This window comes from Hemibagrus wyckioides, linkage group LG27 (genome assembly GCF_019097595.1).
Source record: "Hemibagrus wyckioides isolate EC202008001 linkage group LG27, SWU_Hwy_1.0, whole genome shotgun sequence".
Classification (NCBI taxonomy): domain Eukaryota; kingdom Metazoa; phylum Chordata; class Actinopteri; order Siluriformes; family Bagridae; genus Hemibagrus; species Hemibagrus wyckioides.
In genome coordinates, this window is record NC_080736.1 from 12541940 (window position 1) to 12569743 (window position 27804).

Consider the following 27804-nt stretch of genomic DNA (forward strand, 5'->3'; position numbering starts at 1 on the left):
AGTGTAGTTTATTAAGGCCGTCATGCCGCGAAGGTGTGCCTGGACAAAACTACAACACCCATGCTGCACTTCACCTAAAAGACGCTCTTAACGGTTTGGTTAAAGCTACGCTGGTAATGTTTACTTATTTGCTACAACGGCGTGAGTGTATGCTTTCTGTGCTCCCCGGACAGATGTGCTAGGTAACGCCGTTTGACTTTTATTTTTTTTCCTACGCTTGGTGCAAAACACACGGAGTTGTTCAGGTCGACAGCGCACTGGTGATATACACACAGCAAAAAGGGGGAAGAAAAGAAGAAGCTCCTTTTTAGAAGAAGCAGCTGAGAGAGACAGAGAGAGAGAGAGAGAGAGAGAGAGAGAAGAGGCTTCCAGCGTTCATGATGGCGATGTTCCGCAATTTTGTTTCGGCTGCACAGCTCAGACAGCCTCATCCCCAGCCCCAGCTGCAACACGGAGAGAGTCTGGAGAGCCAGTTTTCCTGCCCCATCTGCCTGGAGGTTTATCATAAACCCGTCAGCATCGCCAGCTGCGCTCATACGTGAGTAACACCTGGATTCACCTCCTCTGTCGCACTGCCATTCTTCTTAATGGAGTCAGTGCATTATCACTTTAACCCAGTAAACACACTGTGGCATTTCTCCTGCTGCTGCTCATCAGCATCATCATCATCATCATTATCATCCATCCTTCCTGTTTTTACGTGTGTGCATTTATTACACAAATAAGCCACAACAAAGGCTTGTCAGTCCCCAGATTGTGACAATAGCTGAAATGATTGAATAAGTCAAAATGCAATTAAATAAAATGTAGAATCTACAAAACCAGGAACTAAAGCCTGAATCTCCATCCTCTTTGTGTCTCTTTTGTTGTCACTGTTTCTTTGTTACTGAAGCCTCTCTCTCTCACACAGGTTTGAAAACGAGACACTGCTCTGTAATCTTTCCCTTTGCATTCATCTGATAGCATGGTCCCCCCCCCTTTTAATTGCATGATGTGTGTCATACTTTGGAGGTGCTACAGTGTGTAAACATGAGGAGAAAACAGAACAAAGCAAGCATGGTGTTGTGTGCACGTGATATCGTATGTCATGAGACGGGTACGAGCATCAATGTGGATGTACCTGCAGTGGAACTGTTAGACAGAAAAAAGAGTAGAAAGGAAAGCGAGACAACTGTTGTGTCGAATGAGCAAGAACAGGAAAAGGAAGTAGGTATCAGTCTGAATATGTGTTGGTGGGACGGATGTATGTTTCATCTCGAGGTGGTTCAAATGGATACGAAAATGCAATATCATTATCAGTGGTATATGCAATCTAAGAAACAGGATTGAATGATGATGAATATAAATGTTGTGGTCACGGCATACAGCAAAAAAAGGTTTTATTGAGTAGGAGCTAATCTAGGTAGGAAGGATTTTGGACAAAATTCAGATTGTCTCCTGTATCAGAAGCTTATGAATCTCATGGTTTTGTTCATCCATTAAATCATGATGAACACAATGTTCAGCGTCATGATTAATATTTTCATTTCCATTAACAGTTAATTAAACTGACACTAACTTGTTCTTAACTCTAAAATGGTGTGTAATATTGTTTAATCCTATCTGAGTTTTCTGTATACGCAGTTCATTTTTGTTGCACTTCTTTCTTTCTTTCTTTCTTTCTTTCTTTCTTTCTTTCTTTCTTTCTTTCTTTCTTTCTTTCTTTTAACTTCCTTTTTTTTACTCTGGTTTGTTGTAAGGAAATGAAATACCACTACTAACACTCTGATAAGCCAAGGTCTCTCTTTGTGGTTTAAATACGTGTGGCTTACAGAGGTTCTGCCCACCAAAAAAAAGGTCAAGTGAAAATTTTGTACAAGTACAAGATAAAGTCATTGTCGTTTCAAATAAGATTAAAGCGAATGACTCCTGCAACGAAAGCAGCCGTGTTTCGTCGTTTGTGTGTAGTAAACGACGCGGCTCTGTGCTTTCTGACACGGCCATTAGTGTTTTCCAGCAGCACTTACAGAGTAGCTGATATCGGGTTATGTTTGGTGTACGCGACAGTTTGTTTGTAAGACGTCTGTAAGCTGCTGTAAGACGTCTGCACATGGTGAGAGACTGAGACACTGCCATCATGGCAATATGAACTCCTTTCTTGTTTGAAACACCGACACACAAGACATTCACAGCACGCTGGTCAGTGTCAGGAGCAATCTTCACTAACCTTATTATTTTTTTATTAAACACAATAAATCTCCAGACCCTTACCTGTTATACTGTGGATACTGAAAAGGGCCTGACCAGTAAGGAAATCTGGCTATAGATACAGAAGGTTTAGTTAAACTGTACTCTGTTAGTTAACTAGCTTTTATTTTTAATTTGTATGTAGAGAAGCATTAATTTTGGAGTTAGCGAGCAACAGTGAGTAAACAAGTGTCACAAGCTCTGCATACAGGAAGTGACGGCACATGATGAAGGTGAATTCCAAATGTAATGTTAATCTGGTTTATTTGTGGCTAAAATGCTGCTAAGGGTAATTTGGAGATGAGGATGCATGGTAGATGGCTTTGGTTTCCTCCCCTAGTCGAAAGACATGCCTTTATTGGTTGATTGGCCCCCACCTCAAGCCCCGAGTCCTCTAGGATAATCCTGTGTAGGATAAGCGGTATAGAAAATGGATGAGTGGCTAGACTGCTTCTCTGAGGAAAAAATGGACTGATTATTATTATTATTCAAATGTTGCTCTCATTCTTAAATGCAGGCAAATTATTGTGAAATAATTAATAAATATGACAGATCTGCACTAATATACATGAAATGCTGCTCTTCTAACACTGGCAGGGTTAAAAATGCATGATGTTACTGGGGAGACACACACACACACATCTCACACTGATTACAGGAAGCCCACATCAGGGACAGAGCAGCATGACAATCTAATTATAGCTTAAATTCTAATGAAATGCACACTGTGAGGGCAACCTCTTTATATCACTTTCACACACACACTGGGCAAAGCAGGCGTTAAGGTTTCATGCTGGTGTCGCTAAGGGAAGAATGAACAGCTGCAATTGCGTTAGCAGTCATAAATTGCTCTGTGTAACATACGTGTGTTAACTGTAGACTGTAAGCATGATTTTAAACACTTTTCTCTGAATTGAGAAATGAGAACAGAACTCACTTAAAATGGTCATCTAAAGAAAGGCTTACGTTGCACCAGGGAAGTGTGGTTCACCCTTGTTAAGACTTTTGATGGAAGTGAACAACTGTCCTTTTACACCCATTATAAATGAGTATTTTTCTCAGTACAGTGTGCATGTGTGTATAGTGAGCAGTCTGAGGAGGATGGAGGTCAGGACTGCAGCAGCAGGAACTCCTCCATGGACACAGCCAAATGTTCTGACACACTTGCTGCTCCTGGACCACTGATAAAATGGCATCACGAAATCTGTCGTAAAGACATGGACTAATCCAAATCCCACTTCAACAGAGCCTCCATTTGCGGTAGGGAGAGAGGGAGGAACACATTGGCTAAAGTGCTCACCTGCTTTACAGTTAAATCTGCACTTAGCGTAATGCATTCATGAAGCAGTGACGGCTTGGTTGAAGAAACCATCGGTCAGTGTGAGAATTTTCAGTGCTGAAATCTAGCAGAATACTGTACTGCTTCTGCCTCTCAGTGTTTTGGGTAAATGCCTCAGTGTCTCTGTCTCAGTGAAGGAGTCATGGCTTCCTGTGCCTCATTCCCATTGAAGGAGGCGTGGCCTCCTGTGCCTCATTCTCAGTAAAGGGGGTATGGCCTTTGTGCTTCATTCTCAGTAAAGGGGGTATGGCCTTTGTGCTTCATTCTCAGTAAAGGGGGTATGGCCTCTGTACCTCATTCTCAGTAAAGGGGGTATGGCCTCTGTACCTCATTCTCAGTAAAGGGGGTATGGCCTCTGTGCCTCAAGCCCAGTAAAGTGAGTATGGCCCCTGTGCCTCATTCCCAGTAAAGGAAGTATGGCCCCTCTGCCTCATTCTCAGTAAAGGAGGTGTGGCTTCAGTACCTCATTCTCAGTGAAGGAGGAAAAGCTTCTGTGCCTGAAGCCCACAGATAAAGAAGTGAGATCTGTGCCTCAGTAACTGTGAAGAGACAAGTGAGGGTCACAGTTCTTTGGTCAGTCCCTTTACTATAACAGGTACTTCAAGATCACACCAACAAACACAAATGATGTCTCTTGGTGAAATCATCTACTATAGCAGCAATGTGTAAATTAAATTAATGACAAAATTGATTTGAATATATTTTCCATTGTAGGCTTTGATGGTGTTTTATCCACTGATTGGTTCTAGATAATAATCTTAACAATTGTTGAGTCATTCCCTGAAGTTGTGTCCTCTGTGATGCAGGATTCACATAAAGGGCAGCAGTGACCAACAGTTTAAAGAATAAGTAAGAAACAGGGCAGAAAGTAGAGCAGGTCTGTCCAGCAGCTTGTGTTGACCCTCACCTCTTGCGGTGTGGTAGCTGTGATGAGAATGAGATAAGACCCAACCGCTTTGCATGTGAAAAAATGTGCTTCTGTGTGAACTATGCACTGAGATCTGTAGAGTAGGAGACCTCAGCGCGAGTGCTCATTCTGTCTTTGTGTGTCTCTGCCTTGTTGTTCGTGTCCTCATTTATTTCTTTGTGTAGGAGTTTCAACAGCCTGCTCTGCTGGAATAACAGATACTTTCTTGGGTCAGCAAGAAGTGAGAGCTGAATCATAGACCTGATATCTCCATCTTCACATCCCATTAAAAGCATGACCCGAATACAGAATCCAATTATGTCTGAAAACGGCCAACTGTTCTCCAGCGGCTTTCCCCCCTCACGCTCCGTTCACTACTGAGCAGCGTTCCGTCCCACTGACCCCGGCCATCCCTTGGGTTTACTGCAGTCCAACTGTAACACCGAGTTTAAAATGTGCAAGATATCATTGCTTAATCTGAATTATGATCTAAAAGCCCTTCACATGTTTAGGAATTTAGCGGAAAAAGGAAAACTGCTGGATCAGCACCTTTAGTACTGTTTAAATGGCCACAAACTCAAAGGAAATATCTTCTGCATTAGCATTAGCATGGCTAACAGCCCCTCCCTTCTATTCTAATTCTAATTTTTTATTTTAATGCCACTCAATTGATGTGAATTGTTGTTTGATTTATTGTCAGTGAGATGAAATATTTATCCATAAAACATTCTGACGGAGGGAAATTAACTGGAAATGTAAGAGTGCTTGGTCAGCTTATCCTTCAAAGCATGCATGTTTTCTTTACATCATATTAAGCAAAAAAAAAAAAAAAACAGCTGGGATTATTTGATTACATTGACAAATGAAAAAGCCCAATAAAATCAATGATAGCCTGTACACACAATGACTTCATGTCTTCATCTGAAGCATTTAGTGGCATTTAGTTTCTCATGGCTTCAGTAAGTTCGATATAATTGTGCGCTATATTAAATAATGAACACGTGCCGCATCAAATGCTTCCATATAATAAGAGCCGAAGCCATTTTGTGAAACGAATCCTCATTTGCAGTGATTAACACGATCGTCGCAATGATGACTATTCATGCAGCAAAATATTGGCAATAAACTACATTTCTATTCACCGTTTATTTTAAAGCTTGCCATCTTCATATTCATAAATGATTATGTTTATTAATCTTTATTTATTCTTCAGTTCTATTTTTATCTTCTTCCTCAGGCTGTATTTTCCTTTCCGGATGCTTTTTTTTTTTTTTTTTGGGTCTTAAAAGCAAGTCCTTGTGTTCAAAGACGAGATGCGATTGAGAAACTCTGAGACTCTCAAACTCTCCTACTGAAGGAAATCTGGCAACGCCTGAGACGAGAACTACATGCAGGGAATTTGCATAATCTGAAGAAGGCACCCAAAAATAATCAGTTTAAGCAGCTGCATGGCCCATCTCTGAATACATGTAACAGTCCCTGCGTAAATATTGACGTAACTTTTGGATGATAAATTTGAATACAGCCCAAAGCCCTGACATCTTCAGCACTCCGTTCTAAAACCTGCAGCATTACAGTGCTAGAACCGAGCTGACTGTGCCGGCTGTTCTACAATAGAAAAGTTACAAACAGTTCCAGATCTTACAAGAGTATGAAGATCTTGTTGATAGAAAAGGCCTGTGTGTGTGTGTCTGTCTGTCTGTCTCTTTATGTCTGTTCTGTTGTCTTTTATATGCATTAGCACCTTCCCACCCTCTGCCTAGTAGCATCACTTTATTACCCTTCTCTTTGTCTGTCTGTCTCCATTTGTCTCTGAACACACACACACACACACACTTACTCCCGATTACTCCCACTTTGTGTCCCTTCTTTATCTTACCCTTTGCCTACTGTGATCACTCCAGCATTTCATCACCTTTCTCTCTCTTTTCACACATATATATGCACACACACACACACACACACACACTTACTACCGCTTTGTGTCCCTTCTTTATCTCACCCATTGCCTACTGTGATCACTCCAGCATTTCATCACCTTTCTCTCTCTCTGTCTCTCTCTCTCTCACTCACACACACCTGTGCTGCTCTGAAGGGATTGGGATTTGGCTGAGTGTCCGCAGTCTCACACACACTGAATGCCAGAGGCTTGAGTCGGATTTGAGCTGTGTATGTCCTGGCGTGATCTCCTCCTCTCCTAAACTGATCTGCATCATAACTCACACGCAGTCACTCGAAACAACGCAATTAACATCCTGTACAACTCTAATTACACATGAGCCTGCACTGCTCTTCCACTTTCACCTCACAACTGCCTAATCCTGACTGATGACATTATTTATGACATTACTGCAGTACAATATTACATCACTGTGTTTCTGTGAACGCTTCAGAGCTTCAGAAAACGTTCCCTCTGCTGTGTTTGTTCTTTAAAGTCTTTCAGAACTCTGCCCTGTGTGTGTGTGTGTGTGTATGTGTGTGAAGGAATTATGACTTTAGCTCCACAGAGAGCGATATGCGTGACACTGCCTTCAGATTTCTCTAAAATTAGGAGACTGGGGAGGCAGCTGTCCTTGTGCTCGAACAGTCTTTATTTCAGGAATGCAAAGTGCTGCCTACCTAGGCTACCTCCTCCTGTATAGCACAAGGGGGCAGAGGCAAAATTTGGAGGTAGCAGTATTATATCTACTGTATTTATCTTATATTACTGTATATCCCATATAAATCCCAGAACTATAAATCCTATAACAGATTATAACATTCATAATTATGTATGTTTATATTAATGATAATTGTAATTGAAAGAGCTTTTATTATTATTATTATTATTATTATTATTATTATTATTATTATATCGGGGCCTCATAATTTAGATCTGGTTGTAATGTGAACGATTTAAAATCAATGCTTATCAAACTACAGTGTAGCTGTTACAGTAAGCATGAATGTTTTAGGCTGGGCATTTTTTATATTATGAAAATGACAAGATTCCTCATGAGCCTCATTGCTGGTGAAGGAGGTGTGGCCTCTGTGCTTTATTCCCAGTGAAGGAGACTGGCCTCTGTGTTTCTTTCCCAGTGAAGGAGATGTGGCCTCTGTGCTTTATTCCCAGTGAGGGAGGTGTGGCCTCTGTGCTTTATACCCAGTGAAGGAGATGTAGCCTCTGTGCTTTATTCCCAGTGAAGGAGGTGTGGCCTCTGTGCTTTATTCCCAGTGAAGGAGGTGTGGCCTCTTCGCTTTATTGCCGGTGAAGGAGGTGTGGCCTCTGTGTTTTATTCCCAGTAAAGGAGATGTAGCCTCTGTGCTTTATTTCCAGTGAAGGAGGTGTGGCCTTTCTGCTTTATTCCCAGTGAAGGAGGTGTGGCCTTTCTGCTTTATTCCCAGTGAAGTAGGTGTGGCCTCTGTGCTTTATTCCCAGTGAAGGAGGTGTGGCCTTTGTGCTTTATTCACAGTGAAGGAGGTGTGGCCTCTGTGCTATATTCCTGGTGAAGGAGGTGTGGCTTCTGCTTTATTCCCAGTGAAGGAGGTGTGACCTGTGTTTTATTCCCAGTGAAGTAGGTGTGGCCTCTGTGCTTTATTCCCAGTGAAGGAGGTGTGGCCTCTGTGCTTTATTCCCAGTGAACTAGGTATTGCCTCTGTTTTATTTTCAGCAATGGAGCTATTATTATTATTATTATTATTATTATTATTATTATTGTTATTATAATAATAATAATAATAATAATTACATTGGGGCCCTCTACTGTATATGTGGTTGAAATTGTAATTTGATAAATACTGTATGGATTGTAACTTTAAGAAGAAGGCTAGGTGTTTGTTTGTAATTTGATAAATACAGTTTTCTCTTTTCACACCATTTAGTTATGTTGAAGCAGAAATTATGGAAGGTTTCTGACTTCAAACTTTAGTAATGAAGTGTGGTGTAAACATGATAAAGCCACCAATGCTTCATTGTTTTGCTTGCCTCTGTTATCTCTCATCTGTTATGCTATTATGTAGATAAGCTTTGTTTGGGCATTATCTCTTTGGTATAATGGATTAAATTTTTTTCCCACCGACAGGGACATATTTTTTATTTTCCTCTTCTTGCCATTTTAGTTTAGTCGAGTTATTTTCAGGCACCAACAAGGCCTCCCACTCTCTCCTGGGTCCTTTGTGAGTGTCTTGGTTCATTTTATGTTGAGTAGGAAGCCATTTTCAGCCAAGCTTACTAATCTGACTTCTTCAGTATCAGGAATATTTCTCCCACTGCAAGAAAACGTACAGTAGGCAACCGGGGGCAACTGTGGAGTTGAGCTGCATCCTGAATTATTCACTACAGCAAAATGAAATGGCAAAGTGTGAATGCTATTACAGAGAGCGAGAGAGAGAGAGATGCCGATGAAGGTGGGAAGAAAAAAATAAGAGTGGCTTTGGTCACGGCACAGATTAACTGAGTATGCCTTTGAAACTCCGATCCAGACAAGGCTGTTTATGGAAGCGAACCTCAAGGGTGCCATCATTTACCACTTTATTTGTCCCGTCGAGCTAAATGATCCTCAGTTCAGCTTGTCTAATTAGAGCTTGCTTAATTCATTTGAGAAAAGAAAGCGATTGCATTTTGCTCATAGAGGAGACGCGGCACTTTGGCATCTGCCATGCTGCTTTCCTCAGATTGTGTACTGGCAAGGTTTTAAAAGCTATTCTCCATCTGTGCGTGTGCATAGCATGAAAGGCTCAGTGAGCACTAAATTAATCATCAGCACACTAGTTGAACCTCATTTAGAGTCTGCATGGCGCATAAACACACGCTTGTTTATCTGTTTATCAGCCCCACTAATGTCTGTAATTAATTTATATTTTTCAGAGAGCTGAAGGCCAGAGTGGCTGTGAAGTGAGGAAAGAGATTCAGAGTACAGGATAACACACACACACACACACACACACACACAGACCATCGTCCCAGCACTATGCTGAGGAAGCATTTTTATCCATGTGTATTGCAACTATATATAATAATACAACAAAACTGTATATAACGTAATCTTATTACAGGTGGAAAAGCATCTGACAAAGTAGGACAACACTAGTTTCTGTGAAACGTAACAAAAACTTGCCTTTTTAACAGAGGTGTGTCAGCATTTTATATCCAGTATGTATATACACTATAATATCCACTTTAATAGGAACACGCTGATCCAATCAGCCAATAATGTGGCATCAGTGCAGTGTATAACATCATGCAGATCCAGATCCAAGAGCTTCTGTTATTGTTCACATCAAACATCAGAATAAAGAAATCTCTGTGACTTTAACTGTAGCATGGTTGTCGGTGTCATAGTGTTACACAGAATGGTGCGAAAAACAAAAAACACTGAGTGACAGGGACGGAAACTGAGCACGTTTTCAGTCGGTTGTTGTTGTAATACTCAGGTGCAGGTTCAAAGCGTCGTGTCTGGTTTAGTTTTATTTTTTATGACTCTCATCAAAAAAAGAAAACAAAAGAACAACTTTGCTAAAAGAGAGCAGTCAGAATATTCCTTACATCGCATATACCAGTCCCTCCAGGGTTTTGTGATTGCAGAAATTTTCTGCGGATTTGGGTCAAGATAAGTGGTGTGACGTAATCACAACGTGCATTCAGCCAAAATCCCCTTTCATTAATCTGCATCATACATAAGTACAGCTCTATCAGTACTCTGCTATCATAGAAAGTAATTGCATACGTCTTCACTGGTAGGAGTTTGAAAGAAGTCTCCTGCGCTTGCAATTCAAGTAGTTTTCCTTGCTGCTGCAGTGACCCAGGATCCTGAGCTGGGTGTCTGACTGCTAACATATTACTCTGTGTATACACGGACAGTGCAGTAATGCAGACATTGACACTCTGACACCAATACTTCCTGCTTAATGCGGGATAAAACTGATGAGAATAACTTTGCCTTCCTTGTTGTGTATGAACAATAGGATCAATGACTCTGAGAGCACTCGTGAGCATGCTTGTGTTATTTAATATAACGTCGCTGTGTGTAGGACGGGTCCCGGCGTCAGCACGATGCTTTTCATTTCAGCGTTTGTATAATTGCGCAGGAAGAGGAAGTGTTTCTGTGGCCTGTCTGTTGTCTTCATTTTGCAAAATGCCAAATAACGAAAAGTAACACGCTGCCGTCCACTACAACATTAATACGTCATCATTTTATCACGTTATAAAGCCAAAACCATTAAATATATGTACAGGAGAAAGTAAATATTTAATGTTTAATGTATATACCTTTTTGTTAAAAAAAAAATATATAGTTAAGCAGTAGACTGTTGTTGAATTACTTTTCTAGGTCAAGTAAGTGCTAGAGGGATTAGAAAGGTTTTTTAAAAGTGTTTAAATTATGGGAATGCATCATGCTTTTCAGCTTTGCTACAGAGTGTGTGCAAGTGCTGTCGCCTGGTGTAGACAGTCTGTTCCCATCTTCTGCCTCTGACACGAGCTGCACATCGAAATCCTGCCTTCAAATGACTCTTTTCATGTCTCTTCATGTCTCTTCCTGTCGACCTTTTTCTCAGTGAGGCTTCAGTTAGCAGTAATATTTTTGACTCTGGTGCAATGTGATGCAGTTTGCATATCTGTATTATTCTTTGTGCGTGTGTGTCTGGGTGGAATAGGCTTCTTCCATTGGTTCAGTGTGGATCTGTCTTGCAAATTTGTGAATTATTACCACTCAGCATTGGGTTGGGCATTAGGAATGTGCAGATACCAGAGTTTAGAGAAAATTTAGCTTGTAGATTAGATTATGTCATGATCTAAAATCTAGAGGATTGGTTGTTTTTGTTTACTCTCGTCATATTATGTAATAAATAGTAATAAATAGATGATGCAGGAAAATAATGACTGGGTCATGAGCAGGGGACATGGTGGCTTTGTGCTTTGTGTGATTTCCTGGGGCGTGGGGATTTGATTCCTGCTTTTCTGTGCTTTGGGGGTTTCCTCCCCCAGTCCAAACAGTCCTTACAGGCATGCACTGTAAGCTGATTTGTCATCTCTGAATTATCTGTTGTGTGTGAATGGGTGTGTGAGATTGTGCCCTGTGATCGATTGGTACCCGGTGGCATTTTGGGATCTAGACTCTGTGTAGGGATAGCGGTAGAGAAAACGGATGCATGCATGGGTGGATGGATGATGGGATAGTGAAGCTTGCATATCTTAAAGTATGTTGTTTTTGTAATACAAAGCAATTGTATTTTTAATAAATAAAAATAGATACATCTTGTGTTTTCTCCATATCTGGTTATTTTGTGGAAGGTCCACCAACAGCACTTAAATTCTAGCAGCAATAAAGCAATTTTGTGAACAGCAACTCATTTTTCATGTTTCTGAGAAATGTCAAAGCACAAAATGCTAATATATTAGAAAAAGAACCTTCCTGCTACTGGTTGCCGTGGTAATAATGTTTATCGGTGTGTGTGATACAGGAGTAGCAGTGTGTGCTCTTTGTCATGGATCACATGACCTCTACTGTCTTCACTCCCATTGGTAGTTGCTGCACCAAGTCGCTCCATATTTGCATGAAGGTCCAATTTTCTCAGCTTTGTCACTTGACACAAATACATCTATTCTCCAACGGGTCACTGTTGCTTATGTTGTCATGAGCCATGATCCCTGGTCACTTTGTTGCTGTATTGCTGTATTATTTGTAGTGCCTGTGTGAATGTGGTATTAGTGGGTTACATGGACGTAGCCTAATATTCACTTCATAGGGCACATAGATTGTGAGATTACAGTAGACCAACACTTGTTTTTCTTTTCTATTTATAGCCTCACGTGCGATACTTTAATTCTAACGTACTAAATGATGTCCCTTGCCACTGTCACCTCTTGCTCATTAGCTCATAAGTTTACTCTGTGCTGCTATATGCAGTACACTACACTTTATACACACTACAGTGCACTGTGTATTTTCACTTTGTATACACAATACACTTTGTATGCACTACAGTACACCTGGAATACACCACACTACGCTGTGTCCACGTTACAGTACGCCGTGTCCACGTTACAGTACGCCGTGTCCACGTTACAGTACGCCGTGTCCACGTTACAGTACGCCGTGTCCACGTTACAGTACGCCGTGTCCACGTTACACTATGCCGTGTCCACGTTACAGTACGCCGTGTCCACGTTACAGTACGCCGTGTCCACGTTACAGTACGCCGTGTCCACGTTACAGTACGCCGTGTCCACGTTACACTATGCCGTGTCCACGTTACACTATGCCGTGTCCACGTTACAGTACGCCGTGTCCACGTTACAGTACGCCGTGTCCACGTTACAGTACGCCGTGTCCACATTACACTACGCCGTGTCCACATTACACTACGCTGTGTATATATTACAGTATGCCATATACACACTACACTATGCTGTGTACACACTACAGTATATTACAGTGTGTCATGTTATACAATGTGCATTTTGTCTCGAATGGTTTTATACTATATGTTCAGTGTATATCCATCTCAATATACAGTCAAATAATCAAGGTATTTCACTTATGTTCAGGCTTGTGTATATTTTACAGTCTACTCTTCTTTTTTTATTCCTTTATTTGACGAGGTTTAAATGTCCCTGTTGCTGTCTGAGTTGCCACAGTATTTCATTGTATTACCTTACCCTAGCTTAGCTTAGCTTAGGAATCTTAATCAATGTCTGGATTTCTGTAATGCTGCCTTGCGATAATGTCTCCTGTACAAAGTGCTTTACAACTAACATTTAATGGAATTGAGCGCTGTACAAGTACACATTTGGTGTCCTTATTTACGCATAGTGCTTAACGTTCAGCTTGATGTTTGGAACACGGCCTTGAATTCTCGCTGAATGCGTATTGACTTGGCAGTCACGGACCTGAGATTCGTCTGCGTGTTAGAGAAGGGTGCAGTCTTATGAGATGTTTGGATACATGACAATTGCAAAGCATTTTCTTTAAAACCAGGATTAATCATCAAACATCTTTCAGTATAACTTCTACTTTTAATTGAGTGTGATTTCGACACGATACTCAAATCTCCTAATATTTCAATATTATTTTCCTGGTCTTGTTCTCTTCCTCTAGTCTATCACCTGTACAATTCAGCATATCACCAATCTGAATAATATTGGATTACGTTACTTATCTTTTCTTCTTTAAAAAGCATTTAACAAAGAAAAGCCTTTGCCTCGCGGAGTGACAGCGGCTCTGATTGAAGTGTCGAACTGGAGGCTGTTCAAAGGATATATGCGAGAGCGAGACAGAAATAACCTTCGAGAAGTCTTTACCAGACTATAAATTTCCATTACTATTACTGTTCATTTGCCTGATTACTGCGAGACACATCCTCAGCGGTCTGTAGTCATTCCTCCACTGTGGCCGTGTGAGCCATGTTAGTGTGAAATTGATTGTAGGCTTTAACTCTCACTTTGCTTTTGCTTCATTAGCATACAGAAGGCATTTCCTCTAGTAACGAGCTCACTGTTTGGATCATTATGTTCAATACTTTTGACTGGTCTTATTTTGACTTTGTCTTCTTGAGTCCTTTAACATGAGTCTGGTTTGAAGATTAGGGTTCTGTCTGTCTCACCTCTACAGGTGATGAACCGCAAATATCATATAGTCCCTTGGATTAGTTCTTCAGCTAAACTTAAACCTAAATATAAACTCAAATCAGCTTCACAGAAAAAAAAAAATAGATTATTGTATATGTGTATATTTATTCTAATGAGCAAGTCAGAGGTGATGGTGGTGAGGAAAAACTCCCTGAGACAGTGTGAGGAAGAATCCTGGAGAGGAACCAGACTTAAGCCATCCTCATCTAGGTGACACCGGAGAGTGGGATTAAACTTAATTAAACTGTATATAGTCAAGTGGAGTTGTGTAACCAGAAGCTTTTGAGCAATGTTTACTGAATACATTATAGATTTAACATACATTCCTTCTTGCCGAAGCCATCAAATGTTCAGCGATGGATATTCAAGAATAAAACCGACCGCCGCAACAGCAGTTCAAAGCCACCGCCATGGTCTTCTTGTGGTACAGTCCACAGCCATGTATCTCCATGTAGTGCAGAGAGATGGCTATCGGCATTTGTTATTTCTTAACTATCGGGTGTGTTTATCTGCTTACAGATATCCCACATGTACACAGGAGATGCTACAAGCCATAGCTAAGAAAAGCAGTAAACACTGATGTAGGCTGAATGAACAACTGGACAGACTTGATTGTAAGCCAAGATAAGAGGTCCAGCCTTAAGCAAACGCTTTGCTCTTACTGATGGATTTAAATCCAATGCAACACATTAGATAATAACAACATAATACTAATAATAACTCGGAGAGCCAAAGGCAGTTATATGCAAAATCCCTATAACTGGAGTCAGCAACAGCAAGATTACACAACACCATCATATTTCATGGATCAGTGTGTAACAATATTTTTACAACGTAGTTATCATAAACTGGTCGAGTAACAACATTCGCTAAAGCTGAAGTGACAGACATGGCCTGGAGTCAGCAGTACACAAAAGCAAATCTATAAACGAAATTTGTCTTACAACATATTAATTTGAAATTAAATTTACAGAGCAGAGGGGGGAGGGTGTGTGTGTGTGTGTGTGTGAGTGTGAGAGAGAGAGAGAGAGAGAGAGAGAGAGAGAGAGAGATGCCAAGTACATAGTGAGAGTGCCAGAAAACTATCATACCAGCTAACACTGCATATTTCCTGATACAAAGAAATGCAGTACACCGTACAGCACACACAATTCCCATGTCTGTGCTTTTGCATGATTGTTTGTACATCATCTATTCTTATGTGGGTTCAGCTCTGGTAGGTAGCTAGATAGATAGAGATAGATACTTTATTCATCCCAGTGGGAAATCTACAAGTTCTAGCAGTATCCACAGGCATAGGTAATAAGGTAATAAATAAAAAATAAAATAGAAATCTAACAAAAAAATACTAGAATTTAAGGGTACAAAATATAAGAAAAAATATAACAAAAAATACTAAATACTAGAAAGGTATAAGAGATATGTAATGTGCAAAAACAAGAATTTAAAGGTACAAGAAATAATGAGGTAATGTGCAAATAACCGGGTATGGCGTCAACTTTTGGGGCATAAGGAGAGGGGTGAGAAAAATGGGGAAGCCTTATGAAGAATAAGTGGATTAGATTTGATTAGCCATATCAAAGAAAACCCTAAGACTAAGGCCTAGTCCACAAAATGTTTCTAAATGTTTTTATTCTCAAACATTTTCTGTTTGCCTTTCAAAAGTTTCCTATCCAGAAGAAAATGCGAACAATAGAAAACAGCATGCTGATGATGTTCAATGTTTTTACCCCTATGAGCTCTTCACCATTTACAGCATGAGCATAACACATGCTTTCTTACACACACCCAGCACTTGCTTGTATACTATATAAAGCAGCAGAACCCGAAAGGAAAATGCTAAAAACATCATCAGCAGTAAGTTCTGCCGCCTTGGAATAGTGGTTGTGATCACGTGACCTCAGTGTTTTCTCCGAGGTCCATTTTCTCTCATCCACGCCGTGTCTTATCACCACAAAAACATGCTTTCAGACGCATCTGCTTTTTGGAGAGCAGATTTGAACAGATGCACTTTCTGTGAAGTTTTAGTGTGAAGATTCGGCCTTAAAGCTAGAGTGCGTAGGATGATAACACAGCGTTTTCGAGTTGCTGTGAATCGGCTTGTCAATCCTGTAATAGGCGTTTACAGTCAGAGCCATGTCTGTCAAATGCTAAATGTCATCATGCCCCAATGTAGGGCACAAAGAAGTGGCGCTACACCCTGATTGGCAGAGAGAGCGAGAGAAAGAAAGAATGAGAGTGAACGAACAAGTGTCAGCAAAATAAATGGGAGTGAGAGCGTGGAGCCTGATATTACACTGTGAAAGGAACATTGAGTTTTAGCTTTAGCTTTTGGCTGAACAGGTAATGATGCACGGCCACTGCTGCTGAATCAGACAGTCACAGTCAGAGCTAACAGGTTCTTTCCTCTGGTCCTCGGTTACTGTGACGGTCACAATGATCTTCACGATAAAGCGACGTTATTCTCATAATGCTCAGCAGCCGTGACTCAAATACCTTCTGCATGTTGTTTCGTGTCACTCTGTCAGCGGTGGCAGTGGTATATAGGCATGTTGGTTAGTGTGTGTTGGGACACGGCCTCGATTTCTATTTAAACATGTGCACTCACAGAGATTGTGTGAAATTAATGCATGCACAATCCACATTACAAACTTTTCACGAGTCCAAACTCTTTAGCTTTAATTGTATTTGAAAAATTATATTTTATTTTCTATCATGAAAGAGGATTATTTAGACCAATCACAAAAAACAATGTATTTTAATGGTGGTGAAGATCTGGTGGATTTTCTCATATGTCTCATATGTTGTCTTCCTTCCTGTCTCACATTTCTCTCGCTCTCCTGGCATAATGAATGTATACATATTTTTTTGAAGACAGTGACTGAGGAGGCCGTGCCCAGTGCGAGCCCCAGAGCGAACATGCAGTATAAAACACAGCAGCGACCTGGCAGGAAACCTGGAATAAATCTCTGCTTTAGCAATCCCATAAACCCCAGACTCATCTGTCAGAGAGCGAAAGGGCACACAGCCTGTTCTCTACTTCCTGTTACCCCTCCTCTTCAAGTCCTTCTCTCATAAAGGACCATGTCCAAGTTCTACATACTCTCATGACCTTTGGCTTTGCGGGTGATCTGCAGGAAAGAAGCAGCACTTCCAAAGCACTTTGCCTATAAATCTGTAAACCTCGTTCTGACCGGAAAATGACCCATTTTAAGAAAAGTTGTCATCTCGGCGCATTGAAAAATAATGAAATAATGTTGGTTCGATTATCTGTAGCGATTAACTAGGCTGTCAGACCTGGCAGAGTGCTGATTATAAAGAGCGCCAAGTCGTGTTGCTTGCTGCCAAGTATCTGATTAGCTAAATATTAAATCAGCTGAAAAAGAGCAAAAGTTATTATGCTCACTTTTCTGGTAACTCTTCTTTTACTATGAGCTGAACACAGACGATGAGTGTGACTTTAATAAGGAGTATTTTCTCTGTGTGTGTGTTTTGCAGTTCAGCTTATTATAGATGAATACACAGAGCTGTGTGTTAAGCTTGTGCTGTAACTTCAGGAACTTCTATTTATTTATGAAACCATTACTGTTTTTGTGCTCCACTGTTTAAATTGTTTTATTTTAACGGAACGAAAATGAAATGAAAATGTATTTTTTGTGTGTGTGTGTTTGTAGGTTCTGTGGAGACTGTCTTCAGCCGTGTCTCCAGGTGACGTCTCCTCTCTGTCCCCTGTGCCGCATGCCCTTCGACCCCAAGAAAGTGGACAAATCATCCAGTGTGGAGAAGCAGCTCTCCTCTTATAAAGCGCCGTGCCGAGGGTGCAGCAAAAAAGTGAGTCGCTTCTTACTCACACACATGCGTTCACGCACACACACACACACACACACACACACACACACATATGCGTGTGTTTTTGCCCTGCTCTTGTCTAGCACTTCGAAATGACTTTCATTTTCTCACTCTATCACCTTTTTTTTAAAAATGTGGTTTAAACACATTTAGTTTTAAACCCTTATGTTTGACCAGGAGATTTTTTTGTTTAACAGTTGGCTTTTCTTTACTATTTGGAATTTAAAGGTCTCTTTTTACTTATTTTAACATTTACCTTTTCCTTTTAAACTTTTTCGGTTTCTAACGTAATCTTCTTCTTATCTTTAACCTTTATTTTAAATCTTTTAACCTCTTTCTTTTAACCCTGACATGCGTACACGCTAGTACAATCTAGATCCATTGCCGTTTGAACTTAACATCACTTGTATTAAATGTAAATGGATCAGGAATACAATGAGTAATTAAAAGATTTAAGATTCTACTGAAATTAATGTATTCAGAAACAAAAAATCGTTAATATTCAGGTCCAAAATATTTAATGTTGTGGGTCAAAATGATAGACAATATTTTTTAAACAAAGTATAAATATTATATATTACAATACACATTAAATTAAAATAAATAAATAAATAAATAGAAAATTATTCTTATTTAAATAAGAATTTTTAAACAAAAACATCATTTATAAATGATCTATGTTGTTCATTGGAGTTTGGGAAAATTTTGTTTTCTTTTTTTTTCCTTTTAGGTGATTCTTGTGTGTGCATTATCCAATAAAGAGTTATATTCCTTTCCCTTTTTGTAAAATTCCTTATATTAAATCGATTTACATATTTAAATTTGTTTCTATGAATCCCAGTTAATCACAAAGTGCAGGATGAAATATCCCCTGATTTTCTGTTTAATATTCTTGTCTTGTAAACTTATAAATGTTGTCCTCGCCCTCTCTGCTAACTATATTTACTCTCATCATTAACCTTATCCTTTTTTTTTCTTTTTATTGAACGGTAGATCACGCTGGTCAAAATGAGGTCACACATCTCATCTTGCACAAAGGTGCAGGAACAGATGGCCAACTGCCCAAAGTTCATGCCTGTGGTTCCCACATCACAGCCCATACCCAGGTAAGAGCAACACACCACACTGTGCCTGAGTGTGTGCTGTCTGAATGTGCCTCGAAAACTGCTTTACACTGAGATGAGGGAGAGACCCGGAGACCCTGTGCTGCAGATGAAAGAGACGGTGTGAGCTGTTTCCTTTAGCTAAACACACACAGGGTGTGTGATTAGTCACAAAATATATGTAAAAATACAAGTTCACAGTCCCATCACTGTTGTGCAGCACGTGTCAGGTTTGTATAACTTCAGTAACCTGTTTTGTAAAAGTAACACAATGGCTTTGTAACGCCTGTGAATCTGATGAATGCTGAAAAGTTTACACGCCCCTTTTTCGGTGTGTCAGTGATGCACGTTCATCCTCAGCACTCTAAGGTGTGTGTCAAAGACAGCAGTACAGCAAATGGGATAGAATCAGGATATAATGGGATGCTGATAGACATTTTAAATGAAATCCTATGCAATTCCATTTCCAGGATTTTGTCTCCAATTTGGTCTCTCTAACTTAAACAGCTTACCTGTGAAGGTGGCAGATTTTACTGTCTTGACTCCTGGATACAGATGGCTGTGGCAGCACTGGGATTTGACCTTGTGGCTCTCTGGGTAATAGGGTCAATGCTTTTCAGTTCTGCCACTCTGAAGCCTTGTGTGTTAACTTTGATCAAGTAACTGGGGAAAAAGAAACAGAAAAGGAGTAATTAGGTGTTGAAAGTTTCTGTCTGTGTGTAGTAAGTGAACAATGCATTCACGTACATGCTGCCCACAGTTCTGGAGCTCCTGGTGCTTCACACACAACCCATTATAGTATAAGACTATAAACTTCCCACTCAGAAGCCCACTGCATCTATTGTTGTACGTTTACGGTGTAATTTAAAGCTTTGAGTAGTACATGCCTAAAACTGTTCTTTTCTTTTGACTCTATGATCCATAGAAGTAACTTAATATTTCAGTGTAAAGAGTGATTTCCTGCTGAATCATTTTAATCATGCAGCATGTAAGACAGTAGTTTTTACACAAAATTCGACAGTTTGTTTTTTATGCTAGCACTGACTTGCTTTGACTGTGGCTGAATGTTCAGCTTGTCAGCTACAGCCAAATATTATCCTAAACATTCTCGATAAGGTACTTAAACTGCTTTCTAAGGTAAAGATGGTTGACATTGGCCTGTGACCCTCAAACGTTTGCCTTCTGTACCTTTATTTAAGGATTTAAAGGACAGTATTTGTATAGGAGCATTTTGAGATGCAGTGCCTTGTGTAAGTATTCACCCCATTTGAGCTTTCCACATTTTGTATTATTACAATATGGAACTGAAATTTTTCAAGATTTTTTTTTTTTTTTTTACCATTTGCATAGTGTCTAAATTCACAGTATTCTTTTGTGGCAAAAAGGTTTACAAAAAAAGAAGAAATTTTTTGGATGCATAAGTATGCGCTGTGCTGAGTCCATACAGGGGGTTTTCTTCTAGGATCGTCCTGTATTTGGCTCCAAAAGCATGATGCTACCACCACCATGCTTCAGTGTAGAGATTATGTTCTCAGGAATAGCACTGCTGGGTTTGTACCAAATGCGGAAGATATTAAATAGATCAGCTTTTTTTCTCTTCAGACCAGTAACTGTGTGTGTGTGTGTGTGTGTGTATGTATATATGTATATGTATATATATATACATATATATATATGAGTGGACATTGTGACAGTGAGACCGAAGTGAATCCAAAATGTCTCTCTCGCCCTCTAGTGGCTCTCTGCACTACAATTTTTAACTCTGTTTATTTCCGTTACTGAACAGAGACCGCATGTATCAAAAGGTAATATGTTAAAAAAAAAAAAAAAAAAAAAATTTAATTCAATTTGTAGTAACGTTTTTCCCAAAAATAACTTGTGAAGCTGTAATGGTTATGCACAATGCATAACAAATGCAGTCTTCACAGGTGAAACCTAGCTCTCAAAACCAACCAGAGACTTTCAGAGCTATTAATTGTTTAAACAGTCAGTCTAACAGGACACGCCCGGACAACCATCACATGTTTAACCGCTTAAAAAATGCGAGTTAAAACAAAAGGAGCCATGTTCAAGTTGTTTAACACATCTAGTTGTAAATATCAGCAAATAAAAGCTGAAACTCTGATTCTGAAAATTCTTAAAATCATCTCACATTCATTTTTGATCTGATTGTCTTCAGTGTGTAGCAATGACCGGCAATGACTTTTCTACACAATCAGAATTGTACCATATTCTTTACATTTTCTAGATGGATGGATGGATGGATAGATGGATAGGAAGGATAGATAGAGAGATAGAGAGATAGGCAGACACATAGATAGATAGATAGATAGAGAGATAGGCAGACACATAGATAGATAGATAGATAGATAGATAGATAGATAGATAGATAGATAGTACTTTAACTTTGGGTTCTGTTTTGTTCCTCCTCAACAGCGTGTGGTTATTTTTCACATATCCTGTTTGCATGATCCCAGTAAATATAACCTAACTACATGCTTCTATTTCCTGTTTCCTGTGTTTTGCTTATTTTTAAGTGTATTATTTTTAACCTTTTTTTTTGCCACCCTCAACAATCTTCTCATTGTGTGGGGGAATAAAATGGATTAAATGTATTGCGTCCTGACAAACTCAACTACTCAGTTTTTTATTATTATTATTATTATTATTATTATAATTTAATGAAAATAGAACAAAAGTGTTTTCAGTCATACTTTTTTTGACAGTGAGATTGATGATATTTGTTTAGACGTTGCTAATATGCTGTTGTTTTTAGCTGAAATGAGGCTTGGTTCTCGGTGCGTTTGTGCTGAAGAGCTTCCTGCCGATTCCACACAAAAAGATGTGTTCTAAAGATGAGCTCCATAATTGATCTATAATGGATCTGCTACTAATTTTATCATTACTTCTGATGTGCCAGACAGGAGAGAAGCTCTGTGGCTTTTTGTTGATGATGAGAGTGTATGTTTTGTGTACACATACTTATTTTCTTATTAGAATCATTTATTGCTAGTTAAAACTCTCTTGATTTGTGTAGTGTAAAGCTGACTTAGAGACATACCCTCACTTTCTGGCCAGATGGACGAGGCTGTTTTTTTTTTTTTCTACGTCTGAGAGCTGTTTATAAAAGCTGACACTTTTTCCTTGCTTGCAGCAATATTCCAAACCGATCGACATTTGTGTGCCCGTATTGTGGAGCGCGAAATCTGGACCAACAAGAGTTGGTGAAGCACTGTATGGAAAACCACCGCAATGACCCCAACAAAGTGGTGAGTGTTAGCACATCCCTGCGCTCTGAATGTGTGTATCACATTTACCCAAAGCACATTACAAGTGAGATGAAATCTAATCAAGTCAAAGCACAGAGCTGTTCAACATTTTTACAATGAGATAAGAACAAATAAGAGATTCAGGTTTCCTTCCTGCTCTGAGAGGGGTTTATATGATTCCCAGCATGTAATCCAGCCACCCTGTGTGGCTAGAGGTAACACTCAGCTCAGTGTGTGTGTGTTTGTGTGTGTGTAATCCAGCCACCCTGTGTGGCTAGAGGTAACACTCAGCTCAGTGTGTGTGTGTGTGTGTGTGTGTAATCCAGCCACCCTGTGTGGCTAGAGGTAACACTCAGCTCAGTGCGTGGGTGTGTGTGTGTGTGTTTGTGTGTGTGTAATCCAGCCACCCTGTGTGGCTAGAGGTAACACTCAGCTCGGTGTGTAGGTGTGTGTGTGAGTGTGAGTGTGTGTGTGTGTAATCCAGCCACCCTGTGTGGCTAGAGATAACACTCAGCTGTGTGTGTGTGTGTGTGAGAATTAATTGATTGCATGCTTTTTGTCCCCAGGTGTGTCCCGTGTGTTCAGCCATGCCCTGGGGTGACCCCAGCTACAAGAGCTCCAACTTCTTGCAGCACCTCCTGCACCGGCACAAGTTTTCCTACGACACATTTGTGGTAAGCACTAAGCCACACACTCTCTCTCCCTCTCACACACACGCACGCACACGCACACACACACACACGCACAGCTGCACAGAAGTGGTTAGTTATATTATATTATTATAGATGTCATTTTCTTTTGTTTGATTGACAGGTATGACCTGATATTACTACTGTATTGGTTAGCTCACTGTGTGTTTGTGTGTGTGTGTGTTTGTATGTGTGTGTGCTCATGCACTGTATACAGGACTACAGCATTGACGAGGAGGCCGCACTGCAGGCAGCACTGGCCCTCTCTCTCTCTGAGAACTGAGAGTCCCGTCCCAGTAGCCTCCAATAATCACCACCTCCAACCACCACAACCAATCACCATCACTTACCCCAACCTCTTTAACCAATCAGTTGTCTCTCTGCCTCCTTCATGCTGCAGACAAGAACGTAAAGGAGCATCATTTTCATTTCTTTTTCATTTTTTTTTCCCTCTCTTTCTCACGCCACATTTCACCAGGTAGCTGCACGGCTGGTTCTGTACCTGGTTTTACAGTCACATGATCACCACAGTTTTCTACCCACAATTCCCCTCTCCCTTCACTGATGGAGACGGAGCACACAATCATTCATTGCTGCTGCAATCAATAACAACAGCATTCACATGGTGTATCTCGCGTCTTTGGCAAATAATACAGCAAGCTTCGATTGCCGTCCGAGGGGGAAAGAACGAAACTGCATTTCACCATCCGAGTTTTCCTTCAGTTCTGTTTATCTCTCTCTTTCTCTCTTCTTCAAACATGGACAGATGGCAGTGTAAGCAGGGAAAGCCATCATACATCCCACAGTAGACTGGATGAGAGCATTATTCCAGGCCAGCACCGAAGTCTTCGCGCCAACTACCCCATTATTGCCATGGTGACCGTGTAAATGATGGACACCTCAGTAACAGAGTCTCCTGTTGGCTAAATATGAGTGAGTGAGTGAGAGAGAGAGAGAGAGAGAGAGCTCCATTACTTTACTGTAAGCAGAAGGAAGCTGAGATGAATGATGATGGTACCTACCTTGTGGGAATGACTCAGCTTTAGGCAATACTCATACAGCAGAGAGAGATGATCCAGTGTTCACACCATCACCACTATCACGACTTGACCATGGCTAAACAGTTCCCCTTTCTTTCTTTCTTTCTTTTTCTTTAATTTAGCTTGTCACAAACCCCCGCAGTTTTCTACATGACTGAATTCTAGTTCTAATGTTCTTTTCTAGTTCATCGACAGGATGCTAGTACTGCTTTTATCTTCACTCTGCTCTTTACTGGTTTACCTTGCTACAATAATATTTTTTACAAAGCATCAGATTAGAAGAATATCTATTTTTGAAAAAAAAATGTTTCCTTTAAAATGGTGCACTAATACTGAGAAAGTGAAACGTGTGGACATGCGCTGATTTATTCAAACTCCTTTTTTTTTTTTATATATATATATATCTCGGAGGTGGGGAATTGACCACAAGGCCACGGAGAGGATGTAGATGCAAAGCTTGACCACTAGGTGGCACCAAGTGTTAGCTCCATGGGAAGGCTGGCATGAACCATAGTCCTTCTGAGCCCAATTTCATGTCATACTTGCATGATTTGTGTAGTAGATTTCATGCCCAGGGATTCTGACCAGTTATTATGTGGGTCTGGATATCAAACTGAGAGAATTTATTGGATGACTATGTTGCTCTGATAGTGATGGATATTATGTTGAATTAGGCAGTGAGGTATTGTGTAGGGCAGTATTGCAGAACGTAATCCAAGCACAGAGCAGTTGAGGGTTAAAAGACTTGATCCAGAAGCTCAGCTGTGGCTCTGTGGCAGCTCTGGGCTTTGAACATTTTCTGGTAAGCTACCATTTTCCCATATTGGGTCTCTGGCGAAAGACATATTAAGAACTGCCTGAACCAAAATTTGGTTAAAAAAATAGTTGAACTGAAGTGAACACCATATGTTTCTCAGATTGACTGTAAGGGCACTGTGGAAAAAGTCGCTGTGTTTCATCAGATCCTTTTGTCTTATATATGTAATATATTTCATTTAGCTTTGATTATTCAACCAGTTTATCCGGAGCGTTTATCACAATCATTTTATATTGTTTGTATCTTTTAATTGATTGTGAAGTTAGGAAATCAGTTTGTCCTGAACATTTTGGCAGCCTGGCTGCATGCAGAGAGAGAGAGAGAGAGATGATTCACTGAGAACGTGACGGGTTTAGAGAAGACGCAGAATGTTGGCAGTGATCGGTGGGGGACGAGATTCAGTCTTGTATTTGATTTCTTGCAAATATTTTCCAATCATTGAGTGCATAATCATTTTCTTTTTGTAAAGTTTCTTCTTTAAGAAAAAACAAACAAACAAACGCTTGACTAGATGTCATTTCTCCTCAGTGTCTTCTTGTACTCCATCTTGTGTGTCTTTAACTCCTAACAGTGTGTGTAATATGAAGTTTGAATATGAAAAACACACAGGAAAGAAATGAAGCCTGTCTTTGTGTGCTGGTGTCTCAGTACAAGCGTAACTGCTTATAAAGAGGCGGTTTAATGGAAAGGATTGGAATTTGTACATATGAATAGGAAGATCGTGAGTCTTTACCTCGTTATTGGGTTTAAACCCTGATTCATGTGAAATCATCGTTACAGATCGAGCAAGTTAAAATGATGCACTTTGGTTCTAATCACTCGGGATTTTCGTCCTACTGTTATAATTTGCCTATGTACTGTAAAGTAGGCATGTGCCGATCAATATAGTTGCGGGGGCACTTTAAATAAATCATCTCTGCTCATGTGTTGTGTATGAAAGGAGGCTCCTGAAGCAGGAAGCAGTTTAAAGCAGCATTTGCACTCTTGAGGAAACGTTTCCTTTGTGGTTACGATGCAAAAGTGTGTAGACATAGAGTGACAGGAGAGGGTTATTAGACGCAGTGACAATTATTCTGGAATCTGTTGCATTTGCAGAATATTTCATATGTGCAGAATAAATGGGCGTCAGTGAATGATGTCACTATATCTGGAAACTTTAGTCAAAATATCTACAATGCTGCAGGAAATCGTCTTGATTAATGCTGCATGACTTAATATACCATGGATATAATAACTTAACACACTCCTGTTAAAACTGCAGGTTTTTGTGATATAAAAAAGTAAAACAAAAATCCTTTCACACACGCAGCATGATATAGACATGATTTAGAGGAAGAAAAGCAAAAGAAAAACAAATGCATAAGTATACACTCCCTTTTAAAACAAGGCATCCGACTGTGTTTAGGATTAACAAATATTGTTAATTAAGCTGATGTTTAAAATTCAATACCTTTCGGCTATTGATTAATAAACTGATTTTGATTAAAATGGCTGAAGCCATTGTCCACAAAGAGCTTCAAAACAACATGTACGGGATCTAGTTATAGAAATGTATTGATCAGGACCAGGTACTTTAACAAATTATTAGTTATGAGGTGTGTGTACTTCTGTAACCAGGTTGTTGTTGTTGTTGTTGTTTTCTTCATCATAAAGCCCTACCATTTTTAAACAGGTGTGGATGTCCACTGTACCGGTCACATTTGGGATAGTAAACTTTATTTTAAAGATTGAAGCTTCCACACTGTCACCCAGGTGGTGTCACTAATGATGAGAACAGGTAAAGGTCATATTTAGTCATGTTTATAATATTGTAAGGGGGTTAAGCAGTCATTGGACTGAAAATGTAATATCGGCACATGCCTACAGCCAAATGTACTTTGTTACAGTCATGAAAGATTGCATTTTGAAGAATGGTATTTTATCGTGATATTTCAAGATGACTGAATAACGGCAAATAATAATAATAATAATAATAATAATGATAATAATACCAACAAAAACAGCTGTATTTGATGTATTTGTGTTCAGTAATGTGTTTATTTTGCTTTATAAGGGTGTTAATAAGGATTGTAAGGGTTGTTCAAGCTGCAGTTGGTGTGACTGTTGTATGAGAAACATGATCTCATAATTAAACACAGAGAGAGAGGAAAGTATTTGGACTGAAAACGGTAGAAAACCTTGGACGTTTCTTTCGCTGTTCAAACTCAGCAATGACCTGCGACTGCGTGACCCATTTCCCCGAATTTTTTTACTTATTTCCTATCAATGCTATTTTCTAAGTGTTTGTAATATACCATGTGCAAATAATCTTCATGTTCACTGCTGTAGCATAACACGTAGGTTTTTAAACTTTTTATATATGGCACTTTGCTTTTACTCCCCCCCCCCCACACACTCTCGGCTCCCTTTGAGGACGATACAAAGCGGATCATTTCCATACATGTGTGTGTGTCTCCCGCATTGTGGGCCTGGAGTCCATGCAGGCCTGAGCATGAGCTGGAGGAATGAATCACTCAGCATCTCCTATTGGGGTTCGACGTGGACGAACAAGGACTATATTGGATGTTAGTGGATATATGAGGACACATGGCTTCTTGCTCAGCAGAGACTCATTGTTTTTCTGTAGCTGTTAGTAGGAGCTTGCTTGCGGAGACAAACGGAAGGACACCTCACAACCTGGTGGATCTATCACCGATCCAGAGACTGCAAGGTGTGCCTGTGCGCACACGCACGTGTGTGTGTGTGTGTGTGTGTATACGGGTGCGCACGTGAGCTATCTCAATGGAAATATGCATTCATCACATAATAACGATAATAGTAATAATGATGATTGATATGATGCTAACACCAGTGTGGAGTTTTGAAGCTGTAACGCTGTTTGAGGTTTAATAGGTTACTTATATGATGTATTTGTAGCAGTTTTTTTCCCCCCCTCAATAAAACCACTGACCCATCCTA

The 27804-nt window shown here is 40.0% G+C and overlaps 1 protein-coding gene across 2 annotated transcripts; it reads left to right on the forward strand.

Annotated features, from left to right (window-relative positions):
• Nucleotides 1-48: 48 nt before the first annotated feature.
• On the forward strand, nucleotides 49-27804 carry LOC131347740 (E3 ubiquitin-protein ligase RNF166). 2 transcript variants are annotated; one of them, XM_058382103.1, is made up of 6 exons: nucleotides 49-538; nucleotides 17754-17910; nucleotides 18922-19034; nucleotides 22186-22300; nucleotides 22867-22974; nucleotides 23207-27804. In XM_058382103.1, the coding sequence occupies exons 1-6, from the start codon at nucleotides 378-380 to the stop codon at nucleotides 23270-23272; spliced, it is 720 nt and encodes a 239-aa protein (XP_058238086.1). In that variant the 5' UTR covers nucleotides 49-377; the 3' UTR covers nucleotides 23273-27804. The 2 variants fall into 2 exon arrangements, with proteins under 2 accessions (XP_058238086.1, XP_058238087.1); XM_058382104.1 differs by lacking the exon at nucleotides 49-538 and adding an exon at nucleotides 9345-9364.